We start from the raw sequence: 21,724 nt of genomic DNA on the forward strand, positions 1-21,724 counted from the left end.
ACTCAAAACTTACCATCAAAACTTAATTTTGATGGTATTTTACATACAGTACTGGTACAGTATCTAGAAAATGTGGGAAAATACTGGCATCATATACAGTACTTACTTCTGAAGAAATTATGTTGGGACCCTGAAAAAAATTACTATGTACAATAATGGATTTCTGTACATTTGACATCAGATGAAAACTTTGGTTGTATGATTCAGATAATTATTTGTTAAAAGCTAGAAATTTTAAATGAGAATAAGAAAGAAACATATTTTTTGTGCCCCCCTTTCCCTGTTAATGCCCTACCTGCCCCCCTGGCAAAACTTTGCTAGACCCGCCCCTGCACAGTTACCAGCTGTCAGCTACTTAGAAACAGATCCTGGTGTTATTTGTCTCTCAGAAACAGTTCATAACTTCCCCTTCAACCCTTCATCCCTCCAGCATACATCAGCTGATACTAGAAATTAATATTAAATAAATTCTAACAACAGCTCATCAAGTTTAAAGGTGCTTCTGTTGTTTTACGCGACCTCCGCTGGTTTGCTCTTTCTGACGCAGAGAGAAAAGCCGATCAGCTGATCATTGATCATCGATCAGCTGATCGGGACAAATCGCGTTGCTTTTCACCTCAACTTTAAAGTTCGACCTCCTCGGCTGTAATTGGTCCAGCCCAGAGTCGATCATGACCAACTGGCCAATACACCACTATTCATTTATACCGTTGAAAAAAATAAAAGAAATAAAACCCCATCGGCCCATAAAAACGAAAAATCACGAGCGGCCCACCGGGCAAATGCCCGGTATGCCCGATGGCCAGTCCAGCTATGGTGTGGACTCAGCTACATATTAAGTTCTCTTAATTTTTGCATATGTAATATAAAATATGTGACATAATATAAGAGCTTACACATGTCAGATACAGATAGCAAACCAGATGTCACTTGGGAAACTGTGTTGCCATATGCGTTTTTGTTAGTCACACACCAAAAGTCTTGTTTAGACTTTAAGTTGACTTGAGCTTTAAAATACTTACAGGCTTTTTTCACTGCCGTTGTAATGTTTTACGTACACTACTGATGTACCATCCAACTGTGTGTGTATATACTACGAGTGGATGTTTATATGTGCATTAAGCTAAATATTAGCTAACTAGCTACTCCTGGAAGCGAACGTTAATTAAAAAAGCGTGGTTGCTAGGCAACGAATGATTTTTAGTTCTGATTGATAATCGCTACACGAAAGACGTCTTGTTCTTCAGTCAAATAAATACTTAACTTTAAAGTCGGGCGTTGTTGTGAAAGCTACAGGCCTCCTGAGTAAGAGTGGAGTACGTACACTTGCTTCAGCAGGGCTGTTAGCTTAGTATCGACGTTTACATGCATTTATGAGCTTTTATCATCGGACAAATAAGCTAACGATGGTAGAATTTGCTAAGATTGCACCATACTGATTTTACAGCTGCAGTTTTGCCTACTGTGACTTAGGTTCAATTATCAAAATGCAACTCCAGTTGTGCAATATAAGTGAAATCCCAATCTAGCCAATAAACAGGAACACCTTTACCCCCTGCAAAACAGCAAAGGGACCAAACGCTCCATCAGCGTTAACGTAGCTCTTTTCCACCACCTACTGGTGCAGAAAAACATGACAGGCCGCTTTTTTTCCTATTTTTTTTATTGTAATACAGATCTACTTTGTGGTACAGTATAAAAAACAACAACAAAAAAACAAAATGTACATTGCATGTTCAAAGGAAGCGCACAAAATTAAAAACAGACTTTCTGAAAGGCTCTACACCAATTATCTAAAAATTTCAGTTACAAATGGTTTTGTAATAAATAAACATAAATTACATAAGAACCATAACGGAAAGGTCAAATAATTCTTTAAGGCACATCTGATATCCCAAAATGTACCTCTTAAAAAATATGGCAACTCCCTAAGGACAAAAAAGCTTATTTTCCAGCTTAAAAGGAAGCAGCATTTCTCCTTTTAATAAGAATCATAAACATGTTCAGCATTTAACAACCCTGCCGCAGAAGAGAATATATTAAGCAACTTTACAGAGCATTGCCTGTCAATTCTTTTAGTTTGAGACCACTTATAATTATGTTTTTTTAAAAAAGCAACCGTTGTCACTGCAGTATTAATTTGAGACAGTATGGCAAAAAACTGTGCAATCTGAGCATTATTTTTGACATGACAAAGACAAAAATGATTGTGAGACAATGACTTAGGACAATTAGAAAAAAATGCAACATTATTGCTAAAATAATGGATGCTTTCCACAAGCCAATTTTGGTTGAGCAAGGATCGATCGCTTTACACCTGACGTAGCAAAAGCGACAGACGGCCCCAGAGCACTTCTCACATTCAAAACGTCTGCATAGTTTGAACTTTGACAGTCGCAGCCATGACAAACACATTTCATTAAAAGCAATTTTTTTGGATGGTGATAATGGGGGCTAAAATGTAAAGCAACTTCAAAAGATGACTCACACAGGAGGAGGAATGTTGCTGCTCACTGTTGTGTTTAGAGAAATGTATCTGATCAAATGAGATGTGAACATGTGGTAAAAAAGCCTGTTCTTTTCTTCTTGTTGTTAAAGTACATGTTTTAACAATGTTGGGACACACAAAAGCATTTTTTTTTTTTTTTTTTTTTTGTAAACAGACGTAGTGGTTTTCTATTCCTGTTATTGTTTAAAAAAAAAAAAAAGTTTTGATGTTGCAACAGCCAAAATATTGTATTTACAAAAAACAAACAAACAAAAAACCCCCACAACAAACAGGGATGTACTGCATGCATGGTCGAACCACATCTATCAGTTAATGTGCACACACTGCTGAACAAATTTAAAATGGAGTGTTTCAAACTTGTGGCATGCTAAAGCTGTATACATGTCCAAAGATTACGTGTTCTCATCTATATACACATATTAAAAGATCATTAAATCGATAAAGAACAGTTATACTAGTGATCCCTGGTGTTAGGAAAAAGCCATTTTTGTATTAAAAAAATAAAATAAAAATTCAAAGACTCATTTGCACTAATAGACAAAACATAGCAAAATGTTGAAGAGCCATTCCAACACTCACAAAAAAGCTGGTATTAGAAAAAGCTGGTGTCTTTCATTTGCACACTTACAATTTAACAACTAATGAAAAACAAAACAATCCTGATATGTATAAAAAAGGTGACAAAGTATTTACAGAAGGATGATCATGTCATAAAAACAAAAATTATAATCCAGAGTCAAAAGCAGAGCCTTAGCAAAATTTGTCTCCTCATCCTATAAATAACACTAATGCCCGTAAGGGTTTTTTTCCCCCCCATTTGTGCTTTCTATAAAAAAATAAAAGGAAGGAAAGAAAGAAAAATCAATTCTTTACAATTTTTTTTTTTAAAAATACCCATTTAAAAAGGAATATTACATAAGACAAAGATCTACCTAACTGCCTATAGGAAAGAGGAGAAGCAGAAATGAGAGGTCTACCACTGGAGACAAATCCAGGTGGATGCCATGGATAACCCCAACAGGGAAATTCAACAACAACAGCATTCACCAGGTTTCTTTCATGTCTTCTGGGTGTTGTGTGTCCGGCAAGTGTGTGGCCACTTGCGTGGGCGATGTCAGTGTCTTCTGTTTTTTGGAACTGCAGCAGGGCTTGAAAAGCCGGGGATCAATAATCACCTCTCCAAACCGACCCTTGTAGACAATCCCACAGCACACCTTTTGTCTAAAAAGTTAAAGGTGAAAAGTTACTTACACAATGCTTAATCTTTTTCTTTTTTTTTTTAGAAAAAGATATCAAATAATGTTTTTTCCTTCAGTGTAGTCAAAGAGTAGCTTGCCTTTTCCAGTAGGAACGGTCCAAGAAGGAGAAGATGGAGGGAGCTGAACGTCTTTGCTTGGACTCTATGTCTGAGCCATCATCTGACTGGTTGCTGTAACTGGGAGACTGGGCAGGAGACACGCTGGAGGTCGTGCTGTGGGCATCAGAGTCTGCTTGGAAAAAGGGAATATATTAAATATTATCATATTTACATTTGTGTGGTAAGGTTTTGTTAAATTCTAAATATTTTAAGACAGTAATTTAACCGATCACTCATTTAGCAGAAAATTCAGTGATGGTTTTTGTCACCAAGTCATCACTTTTTGGATTTTAGAGGAATGAAATTGCCTTTTTTGTCCTACTACACAGTCACACATGATTATTATTAGTTTTAAATAAAATTTGATCAGTGAATGACATTTATCCAACCCCCAAAATGCCAATTAATTCTAATTAACTTTCAGCCCTGAGATGAGCCTGAAGCTACACAGTGTGCCCTAACCCAAACAGCCACCAGATGATGCTAACAGTTGCTTTTAATTAGCCAGAGAAGAAAAACATAACAAACCCAAGACCGATGGACAGTGAGAATGAGCTGCAGCTAAAGTGTTTAAAATCAGATGTTTGAGGGCTAAGAAAAATGTATTCTCCATCAGTCTAGGTTACTAATACCTAAAATTACTAAGAATAGATGACAGTTTAATGATTTTAAAATGACTCACTCTGTCTCTTGAACTTGTGCAGCTTCTTTAGCTTGCTTTTCTTCTTCGCATCTCCATTTTTTATCTTCTTGGGTTTTGTCACCTTAAAGCCTGGACCTGCTCTTGCATCCACCACCTGAATTAGGTTAGACACAACATGTCAGCAGTCCATTGAATGGGACAAATATGCACTAACAGTACCAATAAGTGGACATAACTTACATGGTTCCAATTTTTCTTGGAGCCAAGAGGCAGCTTCTTCCACCTTTTCACCAGCAAGACGCAGGCGTTGCAGATGTCTCCAACACGATCCTCAGAGAGCCTTCAAAGAAAATTTATTTATTTATGTCTTATATATATATATATATATATATATATATATATATATATATATATATATATATATATATATATTAAATGGGAGTCATTAATAAAGTATGCAAAAAATAAAAAAATAAAATAAAAAAACGTATGCACAGATAATACAATATGAATAAATGCGAGCTCTTACCCAAAACACAGCCTGAATGTCTCCTCATATCGACTGCTGTCTGTGAATCGAGAACTGGAGGACTTGGTCTTGCAGATGCAACAGCCTTCGTTACTCCTGTAGATCTTTGACTTGTGAAAGCCAAACATAGTCTATTTCTTGGTCAGTGTTATGATTAAAATCCTGAAAACGTAAGGGGGAATAAAAATATGAGCACACGATCGGTAATTGTCCCAGTCCCACCTCTTCTAAGCACCGTGGATGTCTGCAGACAGTTGTGCTTTCTACTGCTAAAAGGGGGCGGTCCCTGCACGCACACACATACAGATTTAAGAAAACCCGTCCATAACCTCACAATTATAACAAATCCTGCAAGAAATCACTTTTTTTTTTTTACTAATCGAAACATTAAACTAATAGTGCGCAAAAATCTGAAAATGCCCAACTACATTTGGCTAAAGCCGTAACGTTGAGGAATTTAAAGTCAAGTCACGGGAACACCAAAACACGTAAAAAACAAAACAAAAACAAGACAGCACGGACACTAAACGCACGCTATGTCGCCATGTTATCGATCGTCTTATCACATAAAGACGATCTGAGGATGATCCACGCGGAATAATGTTGGTCCGTGTCGGGATCTTAAACTTTCAAACACAGCTCGGTTAACGTGGGGACGTTACACCCGCCACACGAGCAGCGTTTTACACTCGGTAGCAGGCATTAATGCCACTTTTCCAAAACACAACTGCATGGATTATATATTTTACTATCTAGCAAACGTTAACAAAGTGAGATTGTGAGCGATTACACGTTGTTTATCAGGAGATTGGTGTGCGCTGGGAATCCGAAACAAAAAGCGGGCTGTAAGCGGCGCTTTCTGAAGTGAACAAACAAAAAGCTACCGTGCTATTCGTTAAAATGCGCGTCTCTAAATAAGTCGTACTTATCAACTCAGCGCATTTAGTGAATGTCACTGAAATTTTAACAAGATGCAAAAAGTTGCAACGAACACATCCTTCCCTTTAAATTCAAACTTTTGCCCGCTAGAGCGCCAAATATGGCTCATTGTTGTTAGCCCTTAGCATTCCAGCTAGCCTACTTCGCTACCAGCACCACGCCACGCTCTCGTTCACTTCCACGTTATCCCCATTGTCGAGACTGTTAGTCTAAAACGTTTGGCGCGTGACATATGGAAACGTACACGTCAGGTCACCATTGCACCACATTACGACTACTCTTCACGTACATAACGAATAAATAAAATATCATAAATGTAATATTAGTAGACGAGACATAAGACTGCACTTACCGAACAAAAACTTTGAATCTTCGCCGTGTTCCTTTCCCGCACTGCGCATGCTCTTACTACAACTGCATACAGCTGGTCATTAGAATACATTTGCATAAAAAACCGGAATGAAAACGCGGAGCGTACATGACCATATAAGGCGTGCAGCCGTTGGGTTTGAACCTGAATCCAACCAATCGCTGACCCCTTCGCGTACTCTTCGGAAGACATGAATGATGGGAAGCGTAGTGAACAAGCGAGGCGTTGTCCCGTTGTTAGTTGTGAACGGACTGTCTTGAAACTCAAAATCCCATAAGGCACATGGCCCAAGCCTTTAAAGAAAAACACCTCTTTGATATGGCGCGAAAGAGTTTGTTTACATTTTCTCAGTCGAGAAAAGGCATTCAGCGGAAATATGAATGTACAACAGCCATTTAAAAGCTATCAAATCACGACTGCAGGACCTAAAAAACTAATTCATCTAAATTATACATCTAAATATGCATTTAAGCTTCCCTTTATTGCACATTTTAGTTAGTGTAAACACCTAACTTGAATTTAGGGCAGTAAATAAATTCATTATAATTAATAAATATACTATTATCACTATTTGATTAATCAATAATTCTGTTAAATGTATGTTTTTATTCAAAAAAAATCAAATTTCTAAAGCCCAAGTTCATATATTTAAGTTTCTCTCTAGCAGCTTGTATATCTGCAGAGCTCCTGGAGCAAATAATATAAATATGTTAATGAAAAACAAAATCACCCATTTGAATGCATTACAGATGCTTTATTCTTAATATATTTTTACACTGTACACTGCTGCTCACTTAGTAAACACTACATTACACCGCTATGTCAATAAATGTACAACTGTATTGGAAAACAAAAATATATATCTCCCAAGATGCTTGTGTGTGGGGGTCGTACAGAGATGGGCACAACAGTCATTCCAGACGTTGTTGGCACAGGTAAGAAGTCCATCACATACCAAATCTCTTATTCTGCACAGTAAAGTTAAATGTCTATAACGGAGGAGGGCCTGGGACCATCTCAAGACGCCCTGATATGGAGTTTACAGGGAGTTTAATTTCTCTCGTGGATATTGCATAGCAAGAAAACATGATGAGAAGGAAGAAAAATAAAAATAAAAATCAGGAGACGACAGGGGGAAAAAAAGCAGTCCTTTTTGCTCCTCACATTGGAAGCAGGAGATCACCCTCATCACAGGAAGCCTACTCAGACAATCACAGTTTTTTATGTTTGGAGAAGACAGCAAATGTAGTGTAAGAGCTATAATGATGGCAGGAGAAAGGGGCCGGTTGGAGGTGTTAGCATGAAGGTTGTAGTTGTGATCCCGGTCACACAGAAAGCAGGGTCGAGCATCTCTCGGAGAACTTTGGGGTTACTTTTCTTAATCGCTGAATACAGGCTTAAAACCACATACACAGACAACAGGGATCTTCATCTCTGCTGAAGGTGCTCCTTGTGAAAGATTTTGCATACTTGTACTTCCATCAGGGAAAGGCCCGAATATAACAGCCCACATGGTGAATCACCTAACGCTCTACAAACTTCCCTGTCATACACACACAAAGCATACATCCACATCATTTGCTCTAAGCTCTGCGTTATGACATTGAACTCTGAGTTGATAACAGAGCAAGCAACTTGACCGATTTAACAAAATAATACTGTTTTTTTTTTCCCTCTGAAAATATATTAACAGTTTTGATCCCCCGCTTTCCCTTAAATATAGCCGTCGCCAGCAGTTCACGATAACGGTGAAAATATTCAGTTTTCAGTAAAACATTATAGCACAAGTAGGTCAATAATGTGTAAATCATGGTTCGTAATAGAAAACATATTTTTAAACATCTAATGGCAACATCGTCAAGGATAAAAATAACAACATATCTGGAAAGGCTCATTGCACTTAATATATGGCAAATGTTAACAGTAGCTTTAATATAAGCCAGAAAGTGTCCTTTGTTCAAGTCTGTTCCTGCATACAAAAGGTTCAGTTATTCTTTTTAGTGGTCCCCAGTGATCTTCCCGGTCAAGTCCAGTGGGTGGGAAACTGGTTTGGCTTTAGATGCCGACACCTTTGACGAGTGAAGCCTCCAGGGTGATGTTGAACTCCTGCAGAGTCTGCAGCACTCTGATCAGAGAGTTTACCAGCGAGCGGTCCTTAATCAGTGCAGTGTCCTCATACATCTGAGAAGTAATCGGACAATCTGCGAGCAGAGCGATCCAGTGATGGAGCAAATGGTCCCTGACAAAAAATGACACGTGGAGTTAACAGAGCAGCTTAACACGTGATGCAGTTTTCCAATAACAATCACAAGCTGTGGTGGAATAAAAGCAAACTACATTACACTACGCCTTAAACCTCTACCAAGGCTCAAAGAGCCATTTTCATTATTCAATACTACTACTACTAATCTTTTTCTTTTACATTTTCTTAAGGAAACAATTTTAAAAACTGTTTAAATGCTCATCTTTAACCAGGGATGTCTCACTCATTTTACATTGTGGGCCACATACAGCCCACATTGATTTTAAGAGCTCTGTGCAGGTGAAACTTTCTGTCAGTGCCACACTTTCAAACATCAATTAGTCCCAGTTTTTCTACATGATAATGAAATGCTGCTGTAGCAAATGAAAAACTGTCAGCATGGCTCTTTGAGGTTAAAGTGTAAGAAATAAATATTTAAAATTTAAGAAAAAATTCTGTAATTAGACCATCCTGTAATTTTCAAACAGAAAGGTTTTGTAAAGTCACAGAAAATTTCTTCCCCCTTAAAAAACAAACCAAAAACAAGTCTGGTAAATCCTTTCACTTGAGATGCTGAAATAAGCCTAGTTTTTGTATTCTACTGTAAACTTGTTGGGAATTATTTTCTTTCAGCTCCAAGTCTGATTAAGTGTCACAGCACAGAATCATAGAAAAAGGGTAAAAACACAGCTGTACATCTGCAGAGGACTGAAAGCTCGTACATAATAAACTCTTAACAGAGAGGAAGCTCTAGAGAAAACTATTCAAATGAAGGAAGCTTAGAGGATTCTCAAAGCAGAGACCATTTTCACTTCAGTCCATGCAGACTGAGACAGGATCAGACAGAGCAGTGTATCAGTGTTCAAAGACTTAACAGCAGGAAAGACCGTTTTATGTCTCGAGCATCACCAAGTTTTACTGCATCCACTTTGAACACTCAACTTCCTTTTTGTCCACAACAATATTAACAGTGTTCTCAATGTTTATTGAGTCTTTTATTTAGTTTGTGGACTTTTTCATCTTTTGTGTGGATGTTTTCTTTTAACGCTTATACACGCTAACAAGCCAAACTAACATAACCTCTCTAATTTTGGCACAGTCACATGTCGATGGGCCCAATTACTCTTATTAATTAATGTGTATTATCTCTTTTTAGATGAAACATTAGCAGCATAGGTGGTCCTTCCTACCTTGCGCCCAGACAGACGAGCATTTGGAACTTCCCGTCCTTGCCGATGTTTCTTGGCGCATTGTTGATGGCGCGCATGAAGCGGCAGAAGTGGCGCACTCTGGTTTGCCAGTTTTCATCCGGGGTCACCTCACGCTGCTCAGCGCTTTCAAAGTAAACTTGTGCCTTTTCTGTGGGGTTTTTTTTTTGTAAAACAAAGAAGACCACTCAGTTAACAGTTTTTAACAGTAATTAAAACACATACTAAGCCTGAAAGGTAAATGCAAAACATTGGTCTGCTTTAACAGCAAAAAATGTGAGGCCTCTTTGAAATTAAAGCATTTTTCAATAGAGAAACAATCGATCAACATCAACAGACATTTCCAAAGTACTCGTACACCACAATATACTTTGCAGATTACTGCAGTTGGTTGATGTTCTTTATTGGGACACAGGCTTTTTACCGTTTGTCATTCAGTTATGCAGGATGCAAGTACAAGCTTGAGCCCTTACCCAAGAAGTCCCAGATGAAGACATTTTTAAAGAGTCGCGGTGATTTGAAACCGTGCTGGAAAACTTGCTCCAGAGCCCAGACGAGGCCGTACTCCCCACAGAGGAGGAGGGTCAGGCTGCCTCTCTGTGGGGAGCAAAAATACATGCATGCATTTAGAGCTCATGTCAAGTTGCCTCAAAATTGCCGACTGTTTTCCTGAAAATGCCAATTTAATGGATCAGCTACCCCATTAAAATGCCAAATCACCTTCCAAATATCTCGCAGGAACAGACAATGGAAAGGATCATTACTCCACAGCTTTCTCTGTGGTCATATTTAAATTAATGAGAACTCCAAAACATTTAAAACATCATTAAACTAAGAGGCCATATACACACAGTATACAAGGACACACGGGAGAATCCAAAGCAGACTTCAATGTTATTGTTCTGTTGGTGTGTTAAGGAGGTAGAGCAAAAGTGAAGGGGAATTCCCAGTGAAAAATCCTTTGAAACTATAATGAATGACTTTTAAAGGCTGTAATCAGCAGCTAAGATACAACACACTTTAAAAATCTTCAATTGCAGTTCTCCTTCTCCACCTGCCCGACTATATAATAATTATCAGCATTCAAGTTCTATTTTAGTTCCTCCAGAAGAGGAACATTAACAGACCTCACCCTAGGTCAAAATAATAATAATAGCAAGCTAAATAAGATCATTTAAAAAAACAGCACAAATCCTTCTTTGTTATATTTGAACTATAACACAGGCAGAGCAGTTACTGAGGGGGGCTGGGGCCACCGGAGCAGACGGCTGCTTTTTTTCCATTTGTGATGAATAATAGAAGTACACGTTTGGGCCTGTCTAGACTGCCGTCTCTCACCTCCTTCTCTGGCTTGTGGAAGTGCTTTACAATCCCATTGATGGCCTCTCCCACTCCCTCCTGGATCTGACCTGTGTTTAGCTCTGGATGAAGGAAAGAAAAAGTTAAACAAAGATACTCCGAGACAACACAAGCAGACACGTGAAGGTAACTCCCAATCCAGGTTTAAAACAATTTGTCGTTGTGTTTTCTAGTTCAGGCGTTTTTGGGTAGTTTTTTTTTTTTTTTTAAGGCAAGATTTTAATCATTAGCAGGTGAGGAACAGCTAAATCCCACATCAAAGGGTTTTTTGTTGTTTGCAGAATAAAAAGCTCTACAAACTCACTTGGTTTGCTGTTTGGCGAGATGGTAACAAATCTCCTCATCATTCCCGGGGACTGCTGCATGGGGGGTGTGCGGCACATCCGTTCATCGTTCTCCGAGCTGGGGGTCATCAGCTCTCCCACCAGGATCCTCTCCAGGCTGCCGTCGTCCACCCCCTTCCCCAACCAGCGGCCGCACGGAAACCTGCGAGATGAGCACGCCGAGTCGATTTTTTGACAACCAACTAGACAAATCGGTATCGGGTTCATTTTTCCACCAGGAGGTAATGCTTACTTGTAAGTGTGCCCCGTGATCTCGTTCCGGACCACAACACACTCCACCAGCCACTTCGCATAGAGCCCTGTGTTATCGTGACCCATCTGCACTGTGGTGAGTTTGCCCAGGTTCTGGCACTGAGACAGAAGGACCCACATTAATGTCAAACACCCAAACAAAGAAAAGAAAAAAAAAAAAAAATCACATTTAGACTACAGTTTCTAAGATACAGTCTTTTTTCCAGAAGACCTGAAATTCCTGTGTTAGAGAAGCCAGAACATTAAATAGAATATATATCAAAACACTTTAAATAAACCAAAATAACTCAATGATACACACTTTGTTAGCGACACCTATAGAACTTCTTGTTAATGCAAATATCCAAGTATCACAGCAACTCAATGCTTTACTGCATGTAAACATGGTCAAGATGACCTGCTAAAGTTAAAACTGAGCATTAGAATTGGCAAAAAAGATGATTTAAGAGACTTCAGCTGGTCTCAGCATATCAGAAACTGATCTACTAGATAAGTTGTTCTTAAACAACCGAAGGTTTAGAGAAAGGTCTGAAAAAGAGAGACTACTGAGTGAGCACCAGTTCTGTGGGTGAAAAAAGCCTTGTTGACCCCAGAGGTCAGAGGAGAATGGCTGGACGGATTTGAGGTGAGAAGGAAGAATTAATAAATCATATAGTAATATTTTTACAACAAAGGTATGCAGACGAGCATTTCTGGACGTACAACATGTCGAACTGTGAAGCAGATGGGCTACAGCAGCAGAAGACAACAAAAGAATGGAAAAATGTTGCTGACGAGTCTTTTGCTGCAATATTCAAATGGTAGAGTCAGAATTCGACATGAGCAACATGAAAGCATGGATCCATCCAAACTTGTATCAATGGTTCAGGCTGCTGGCGGTGGTATAATAGTTAGAAGGACATTTTCTCAGGATACCTTGACCCCGATACCAAGTGTGTACAGTGATCCCTCACTATAACGCTGTTCACCTTTCGCGGCCTCGCCGTTTGGCAATTTTTTTATTTATTTTTTTGTGCAATTTTGCATGCTTTTTTATTTTTTTTTACAGCTCATTGTCAATCAATTTCTTCCGTGCCATGTCTTTTGTACAGTACAGAATGCGTTCAGCTTGTCAAATTTACATAAATCTTCGATTGCTAGCAGTGTTACTCTGAAGTGCTGTACTGTATGTTTGTAAGCGTTCTCCCCAACAAACACAACAATGTCAATGAAACGTTTGCACCGTCAAAGGTGCCTGCGGTAGCACGCAAAAGGCAGAGGAAGATGCTAACCATCGCACAAAAAGTTGGACTTCTGGACATGCTAAAGGAAGGTAGAAGTTGCCGTATTTTTTGGACCATAAAGCACAGCGGATTATAAGGCTACTTCCGCACCACTGATTCATTAATGTTGAATTCTCTCGCAGCTGTTCCCATGTTCTGGACCTGAAAACAGGGTTTGATCTTTTGTTTCATTCTATAACACTGGACTTATTTTTCTACCAAGGTATAACTTTGAGAGTGTTTAAACAGGAGAAAAAAGTGTGAAAATGTTCATGCCTGTCTAAGAAAAGTGTACAAAGTGTGTAGTGAGGGGTTTTACAGCCTTAAAACATCTATAATAATTGAAAAAAAATTAAGCTGGCCACTCTGCGGATTTCACCTATCGCGGGCTATTTTTAGAACGTAACTCCCGCGATAAACGAGGGACCACTGTATTGTTTAAACGCACTTAAACTGACTACTCAAACGGCCTCCACAGTCACCAGATCTCAATCCAATATGGGGTGTGGTGGAACGAGAGATTCACATCAGGGATGTGCAGCTGACTAATCCGCAGTAACCGTGTGATGCTATCATGTCAATAAAATCTCAAAATCTCTGAGGAATGTTTTTAGCACCTTGTTGAATTTATGCCATGAAGATTTAAGACAGTCATACAGACAAAAGTGCGTCCAACTAGTACTAGCAAGGTGTGACTACAATACAGGAGGTTAAGAAGTAAAATTCTAAATAAAAAAGCTGAATATAGTACAATAAAGTAAATAAGCTTAAAAATATAAATAAAGAAAAATAAATCAGAATAAAAATCGCTTGCTAAATAGATTAAAAACAAGCACAGCAAATGTCTGTTGGCATTAAAGTGACTGAGTATACACAGAGTGTAAAGTGTAGTACACAGTGCAGGGTTGAAATCTAGCTAACGAGATGAGAGAGCAGATAATTCTTTGCTAGAAAAACATGTTGCATGTGAAGAGTTATTACACGAGGTATGAAATATTTCCTGTGTCTATCTTTATTGAAGTGAAGCTGAACAACTCTGTGTTTACATCTCTGGCTTCTTTGCACAGTTTGAGGAGAAACGTTTGAAACAAAACAGCATTTCACCAAAACAGCGTGGCAGAGAAAACAATGACGACAGTCAAATTGTTACCTGTGCAACTCATCCAGCAGCACAACTGATTAATTTTAGCATGAAGTGCTGTGAAACTGGACATTATTCCTAGAGTAAGCAATTTAAATCAGAAGTCTCAGAGTTTGTTTGCCCAGGGGTCTTTCATCAGGGAGAGTTTCTAGGGACTCATCATTGTAATCCAGATATAGCTGGTTTGCCTTTGAGTCACATGATGCCTCAAACATTTGTCTCTGCTTGCTGCCAATTACCCGGGCTACACAGCACTTAGAACAGTTTGGGAGAAATGACATTTGATGAGTTATTTATGACAGATGATGAGCTTCTACGAGAGAGAGCAATAACTATTTTATTAGTGCAAACGGTTCACATTTGTATACATGCACTTTTTAATGACAGACCACTGTTTTATTATATTATAAGTGGATTACTTTGTGGACGCTTCAGCTATTGTTTGCAGATATCAGCAGATATCAAGTCCCTGGGGTCCAAATTTGATAACCATTGATTTAGATAATCTGGTTAGTAACAGAGTTGTATTTCTTTCTATCTGTGCTGCTTTGCTTCCTAATTGCAGCACTTACTTTTTTGCAAATTTACTTACTATATTATCCAATTAAGACCCCAGTTGTAATGCAGTGGAATTATCCTTTATATGAGAATTAATACCAACCTCAAAAGTAATCTCCAGAGTATTTCTGGGGACCTGCAGGACTCCGGTCTCCGCCAGCTCACCGGAAACGCACACCCAAGGGTTGGCTGTGAACATGGAGCCACCCAACTTCTTACTCGGAACAACCACCACGTGGTAGGGGATCACTGGGAGACAGAGGGAAAACAAAGGTTACACAATGAACTGAAATCCATAAAAGCTGATTGTTCATGGAGTATAGGGTCAGGCTCACTGATGGTTGTGAAGACGTTGGTGAAGCAGAAGTAATCCACAGCATTAAAGGACAGGAGGTGGTAAAGAAATTGCTCCTTCTCATCGTCACAGCGCAGGAAGGCGTAGCGCTTGTATAGCTTCCTAAAAAGAAGAAGATTGTTACAGAAATGGAATTATTTCTGCTATGATTACAATTAAAAGATAATAGTGCCCCGGTATATACAAGAAGCACAAGACATGATCATTTTTAGGGTGAATGGATGACAAAGTGCACACTGTTTAGCATTAGGTGAAATAAATACCAGGTCAATAAAAGCCAGACAGAAATCCCCTGACCCACTTTAGTACTCAGATATCAATTATGAAGAAAACTGAATTATTTATGTACAGAGGAACTATAGCATGATGCTCTGAAATTTCAAGAGACTTAATGTATTATAAATGGTTAGATCACATCTTCATTTCATATGACACAGACATTGCTTCATAAAACAAAGAAAGAAGATGAGCACACACAGCAGGACGAAAAACAAATCCAAAGATCTTTAATCTGCATCAGCGTGACTTATTGCAGTTGTTCTGACAAAGAGTGACCCTGTGATAAAGGGAACGACATATAAACTCTGTTGTTTGTGTCCTTTTGCTCACTTTGTAAGCTCGTGATCTGAAAGCAGCTGCTTCAGGTGTCGGGAAAGGAGCTTCTTCTCCATAGAGAGGCGAACCCAGGCTCGGGCCTTGCCCACATCTGTCTTAATCTCGCTTATGTTCTGAATGTGCCTGCAAATAAAAAATAACAACAGATTTAGAGATTAGAGGGAGGAAGAACTGATGCTAGTTATCAGACATGGAAAAATCAGATTCCTGCAGTGTCACAGAAGTGCAAGGATGGACAATACTTCAACATAATATCAACAATTCCAGTCACTTTTATTCATATAGAACCAAATCACAACCACAGTCTCCTCAAGGTGCTTTATATTGTAAGATAAACACCTTACAATAATACAGAGAAAGCCCCAACCATCAAACAGTCCCAATGAGCAAGCACTTTGATAACAGTGGGAAGAAAGAACTCCCTGCTGGAGGAAAAAACCTCCAGCAGAACCAGGCACAGGGAGGGGCAGCCATCTGCCGTGACAGGTTTGGAGTGAGGGGACGAAGAGAGCCAGAGATGAATAATAACTAATGATTAAATGCAGAGTGGTGTGTAAGCACATAAAGAGTGAAGAAGAACTAAAAGTCTGATATCTGACATGAATACATCTTGTTTTCTCTCAGTGGAACAACCAAGGTGATATGAATGGATTTATACAGGTGAATACACAAGTGTGTTGTCTAAATTTAACTGTGTAAACTTTCCACCAATCTGGAAACCCAGCTGCCATCGCCTGACGATTTACCGTCTGGGGGCAATGGACAAATGTTTCCAGGCTCCTGGTGTAGCTAAATATTCTCCGGATAAGAGATATTTATATCCGGCTGAGGACCAAAGCTCACACTCACGTAGTTGTTGCAGATTTATATGCAGAATCTTCTTAAAGAGATTCAGATTCAACAATTCAACTCAAAGAAAGAAGCAAAAATCAACAAAAGTTGACATTTAAAAAGCTTCAGCCTGTGAATATTTTGAATTTTGTGCTTAACAAACACCCTAAAAGAATATTAAACTATCAACATTGTAAGAAACTGACAAATGAAAAGGCTGTATTAATTAACTAAAAAAATAAAATTTGCTACAATTTCAGCATTTCCTGTCCCAGTCTGAAAGATAATTAAATACAAAGTGTCCTGAGATGCTGTGACCTGGCTCTGTGTAAATAAAACTGTAACTGATGCTGTTACACACAGACCGAAGTCTGTCTCTGTTCGCCCTGTGTGATGTTTCCGCCGTGGCTGTCTCGCGCCATCGCTCCGAGCCACTATCGCGTCGCTGACGTCCAGACACATTTCCTTCCACTCCACCTGTGCCATACGCGCTTCTTCTCCACCTTCCATTCCCCTCCCTGTCTCCACCCTCCACGCCCAATCACGTCAAGTAACCCAGTTTTCTGTGCTCGTTATCGCCATAGCAACAGTGGGAAACACCTACTACATGAAATGTTATTATTAACGCAATGTAACACGCGCGAAGCTTTAAAATGTGAGATTAACTCCCTGTTGGGATTAAATGAAGTATTATGATGGTGGTTGCCTCTTTGCCACCGTGTCTATGACTGTGCCGTTAGATGTTTACGTGAATGCGGAGGATGGTCTGTCCACCAGTGCAGAGTCAAGCTGCGTGTTTGTGCCCCAAGTTGACCCCTCCTCTCCTTTCCACTCAGACTGGCGGGGGGTCTGGTAATTAGGCTGGAAGTAACACGCTGTTACACACACACACTTACGCTGTGTTGTCTTCAAACAACGCAACCCCAGACTCCTCAACCCTGGCTAGTTATGGTGGGTAAACATGACGACAGCTGCATGTTGCTTCAACTGCATGTTGAAGCATGTAGATATAGAGCTGTCGATGATGTTAAAACTCTTGGTTTTTAAAAATAATAGACCGGATGACAACATTTTGATCAAATTGGGGCAACAAGACTGGCCTGAGGGTCCGGGATGGTGATCATGTGAGGGTTTTTCTGTATGTCGTGTCCTCTCTCCATCTATGCAGTGGCATATCTCATGGGGCTCAACGAACTGCTTTTTGTATAACACAACTACTATGGACAAAATACTCAAAAATACTCACCTTTATACCTTTTTTGTTTTTAATATGAGAGTCTACACATGTATATATGAACTGTATAATTATGTGGGATGCATATTTATAGGTTATTTTATTTAATTTTGTCCTTTGATATTTTCTGTACTGCCTTTTGCTCGACCTTTGCAATCCTGGATTTTTCTAACAGCTTACAAATTATCTTTATTTTGTTATTACTATTATTTACTAAAACATACAGTTATAATATGCATAGCAGAGGTGGATCTGGATGTTCAGTGCAGTGGTAGGAATTAAAAAATAAATAAATTCCGATTAGAAAAATAACATCACAGCACTTAAGCAGAAATACATCATGCTTTTGTTTATATTGTAAAAGTCATAAGAAAATCCTTCTCTAAATATAGAAGCTACTATATTAAACTAATGGTATTCCTGCAAATACTGCTGGTTTTATAGTATTTTGTTTGGAGAGACTATGTAATAATGTAACCCACACTGAAATCCGCAGGTTTTATGTGTGTCTTATTTCAGGATATTGGAATTTTGGACCCACGAGGATACACAGGATCAGCCCAGATTATTATGATAGGGATATAATAACAATATTGTGTTCAATGGTCTACCACAGGGGGGCAGTATCAGCCCAAAATACATTGGTCTGAAGGTGCCCATTTCCAGAACACCTTTGAGTACTTTGAGTATGAAATGACTTTATTCCTCTTTTATTCCTTCGCTGAGGTGCACATTTCTGCAGATGCCTCACCTCATGTCCTGGATCAGGGAGATTTTCAGGGGAGGCATAACCGATCCACCACCGTCAGATTTGCGTCTCTCGGTGTCATGAATGAACCCTGGAGTAAAAGAAAGAAGCGTCACTGAAGCAGAAGCCATCGGTTTGTTAAATGACTGTAATCATCAGCTGAAATGATTTTTGTTCTTACCTGGAGGCCCTAAACTACCTGGAGTTGCATTTTTCTTCTCTTTGCTGTCCTGGTAGTGCAGCAGGTGGGACCACAATGCAGATTTACCCTTAAAAGAAAGAAAGAAAACAGGCATTAGTGCTAAACTTCCCCCGAGAGCACTGTATGTTAAAACGTGCATGCTGACTGCAGTAATTTCTTTTTCTTTCCTGACCTGTTTAACCTGCAGGCCGTGGCTCCAGATCCTCTCCAGCAGGTCACAGAGACTCGCAATCAGGGTGTTTTCCTCAACACCGGTGATGCTGACCTCTCCGTGGCCTAACTCCACAGCCTCGCGCCCCATCTTCTCTACCAGCATACGTTTGGTCTGCAGAGAGACAAGAACCTAATATTTGTTTCTGAGCAGCCAAAAAAAATAGCTTAAAAACAGACGATTCGTGTAGGTAGAAAATGGTTTACTTTGTTTTTTTTAATGTTCTGAAAATTGGTCATAACTCTAAATAACACTGCATTAACAGTATTTAAAGAGTGTTAAAGTAGCCAAAGAGAGCTTCACCCCAAACTTCAATCATAACTGAGTTTTATACATGATGAGTTTTAATCTGTGGAACCAAAAACTGATGATAGGCAAACCTTGTTCCTGCACTCCTTCAGCAATCCTTCAACAAATTTCCAGTTAGTCTGAGCGATGACAGACGGTGACAGGTTGGACAGTTTAGGCTGTCTGATGGTTGTGCCCAAGTTTCTGGCTTCCTGGATGTATTTCTGATGAAAGACAGAGAGGATTTAGTTAGCGAGTACAATAACGTGTGCTCATGTCACTACATCTAAAACAAACAGCTCTGTGTCTAACCACAGAGCTGGTGTCACTCTGTCTAGGAATATTAAATCGAAGCTCGTCCTACAGTTTAAACTACAAGGATCAAGACAAGTTACAATTTTGGAGAAAATGGATAAAATGAAGCTGCGTTTTAATTACGTCACTGTTTATCAGTTCCACCTCCTAAAAAGACAAAAGTAACACTGATATTCAAACAAAGCTCAGCTGCTGTACGTGAGGAAAGCAGAGGGAGGAAAAGACCACATGCGTGGACAGGTACTGCGCTCTACGGACAACCAACACATACCACGTCCACAGTCACCGACTTTAGACAGGGCTTGAAGGACTGCGAGAGCCAGTAGTAGTCAAGAAACAGCAGGAGCTGGAGCTCCGGAAACAAACACTCTACATGCTGCGAGTGTGAGGGCGTGAGTGCAAGGCAAGCAGAAAAAGAAAAGAAATGAAATGTGTGAGAACAGGTGTAAGAGCAGACATTGATGGGAAGAGCAAACAGACAAGAGATCATGCAAAATGACATCAAAGCTCAAGCAGTCCATCTGTGTGAAGGAGCTGATGAAAGAAAACACTGTGGGGGCGCTCTCACCTCTCTCTGGTCATTGTCTAAATAAAGGTGCTCAGCGTGCTGCTTCTGCCGATCCCTCCTCCTCCACTGAGCCGGAGCGCTCCTCTTGGCCCATCTGTAACACAGAAAAAGAAACAAATGTAAAACAGCCATCAAACACACCAAACCCACAAAGGTTTATTTCAAATATACACTAATCACAAGGGGACAGAGACAGTAGTGAGCTACAGACACTCACTTGTTGCTGGTGGGTCCAGTGGAGAGCACATCAGACTGCAGTCGGGGGAAGAAGCCCTGCTCGTAGCGCCCCTGGCCGATCTTCATGTCCAGCAGGTGGGGGTGCAGGGCAGTGTGGTCGATCTTTGAGACTCTCATCTCAATGGCTTTCTCTGTTGAGGAGGTGTGTGTGGGGTACACAAGTCAGCAGAGGAATTATATCATCATGTTTCAAAGTCACCCTGCTTTTACTGCTGAGATGTGTGCGTTTGATTAAATGTCTTCTTTCTATCTTACTCTTGAATTTAAAAGATGATCCGGTGAAGAATTTTACAAGTTATTCCAGCATCTAATACAAAAAAATCATTTAGGATTGAAAAGATTAAAAAAAACAAAAAACAGTCCCATCACTAAAAGATATAGCTTTTTGCCATTTATAGAAACAGATCATCAATAAAATGACTTAATGGATATCCTGACTTCAAAATTCCAGGAACAACTGGAGTAAATAGAACAACTTCATTGTTATACCAACCCTGTCAAGTTATGTTGTGAAATTCAGATAATGACTAAGAACTTTTCATTTCAAATTTAGAAACCAGATGACAGCAGAAGAGAAAGAAAACATAAAAAGCACCCACAGAACCAAGAGAAATGACAGAAAAAAGGCTCCGAGCAGATGTTTTGTTATCTTCATAAGAACCAGCCGAGTTATGCAGCTTTAGACAGTGATTTTTTGATGCCTTATTAAAAACACACCCCCACATGGGCTGTGTGAGGAAAAGCTCCCACGAGGTTAGAGAAACAGAGAGAAAAATAATACTACTTCCTGTTGTCCATCAAATGGCAATAAAAAAAACCCAGGGGGTGTGAGATATTTGAAGCTGCAAAAGCGCAGCATGAAAACGGTGGAAAAACACTGGCTGGGTGAAGTTGGAATTCACATAAATTTAATTTCCTGTATAGGATTCATCATCAACCCTTTACCTGTACGTGTTACGTTATAGCTGCAGGAAAGGCTTTGTTAACCCTTTGAGATATACTTTGAGTAATTTGACCTGATTTAAAATTAAAATGAGGAAAAGAGACTGACTTTTATTTACTATATACTCCAATACTCTATATTATGTATTGGAGCCTACTTTGATTCCTTTTGAATTAAATTTGGCCATCACTGATGTCCTTTGATGGCAATCAGTGATGGCAAAACAGACGTAAATCATGATATTAAACCTCATAATAAGCTTCCTAAGTTACTCAGTTAAGGGTTATAGTTGCACAAATATCTCAAAAGGGTTTGAAAACTTTTTCCTGCAACTATATCAGTAAAAATCGATAACAGATCACCAAGCTTTGGAAAAATTGTCTCGCGTGCAATGCAGTGAGGATCTCATAGAGGAATTTTTTATTTTATAGTAATATGTGAAAAGTTCATGGTAACATTTGCTT

At 39.3% G+C, this 21,724-nt stretch overlaps 2 protein-coding genes across 5 annotated transcripts in view; both read right to left on the reverse strand.

Annotated features, from left to right (window-relative positions):
* Positions 1-1,645: 1,645 nt before the first annotated feature.
* On the reverse strand, positions 1,646-6,418 carry sinhcafl (SIN3-HDAC complex associated factor, like). Its single transcript, XM_031748716.2, has 6 exons — positions 6,330-6,418; positions 5,039-5,200; positions 4,750-4,849; positions 4,549-4,663; positions 3,846-3,996; positions 1,646-3,730 (listed from the first exon to the last, which is right to left on the reverse strand). The coding sequence occupies exons 2-6, from the start codon at positions 5,164-5,166 to the stop codon at positions 3,553-3,555; spliced, it is 672 nt and encodes a 223-aa protein (XP_031604576.1). The 5' UTR covers positions 5,167-5,200; positions 6,330-6,418; the 3' UTR covers positions 1,646-3,552.
* Positions 6,419-7,080: 662 nt separating this feature from the next.
* The window catches only part of dennd5a (DENN/MADD domain containing 5A), a 58,261-nt gene continuing 43,617 nt past the window's right edge, over positions 7,081-21,724 (reverse strand). For 3 of the 4 annotated variants that reach the window (XM_039610487.1, XM_039610475.1, XM_039610480.1), the window contains 15 exons: positions 20,298-20,448; positions 20,081-20,174; positions 19,290-19,421; positions 18,871-19,023; positions 18,678-18,765; positions 18,500-18,587; positions 15,678-15,806; positions 15,049-15,170; positions 14,817-14,962; positions 11,733-11,851; positions 11,461-11,642; positions 11,136-11,218; positions 10,271-10,394; positions 9,780-9,948; positions 8,403-8,586 (listed from right to left, as the gene is read on the reverse strand). In XM_039610487.1, the coding sequence (XP_039466421.1) occupies positions 8,403-8,586; positions 9,780-9,948; positions 10,271-10,394; positions 11,136-11,218; positions 11,461-11,642; positions 11,733-11,851; positions 14,817-14,962; positions 15,049-15,170; positions 15,678-15,806; positions 18,500-18,587; positions 18,678-18,765; positions 18,871-19,023; positions 19,290-19,421; positions 20,081-20,174; positions 20,298-20,448 (1,964 nt within the window). Of the gene's footprint in view, positions 8,587-9,779; positions 9,949-10,270; positions 10,395-11,135; positions 11,219-11,460; positions 11,643-11,732; positions 11,852-14,816; positions 14,963-15,048; positions 15,171-15,677; positions 15,807-18,499; positions 18,588-18,677; positions 18,766-18,870; positions 19,024-19,289; positions 19,422-20,080; positions 20,175-20,297; positions 20,449-21,724 lie in introns of all 4 variants that reach the window. The other variant, XM_039610471.1, reaches the window with a different exon arrangement.

The sequence above is a fragment of the Oreochromis aureus genome, linkage group 1 (genome assembly GCF_013358895.1).
Source record: "Oreochromis aureus strain Israel breed Guangdong linkage group 1, ZZ_aureus, whole genome shotgun sequence".
Taxonomy (NCBI): Eukaryota; Metazoa; Chordata; class Actinopteri; order Cichliformes; family Cichlidae; genus Oreochromis; species Oreochromis aureus.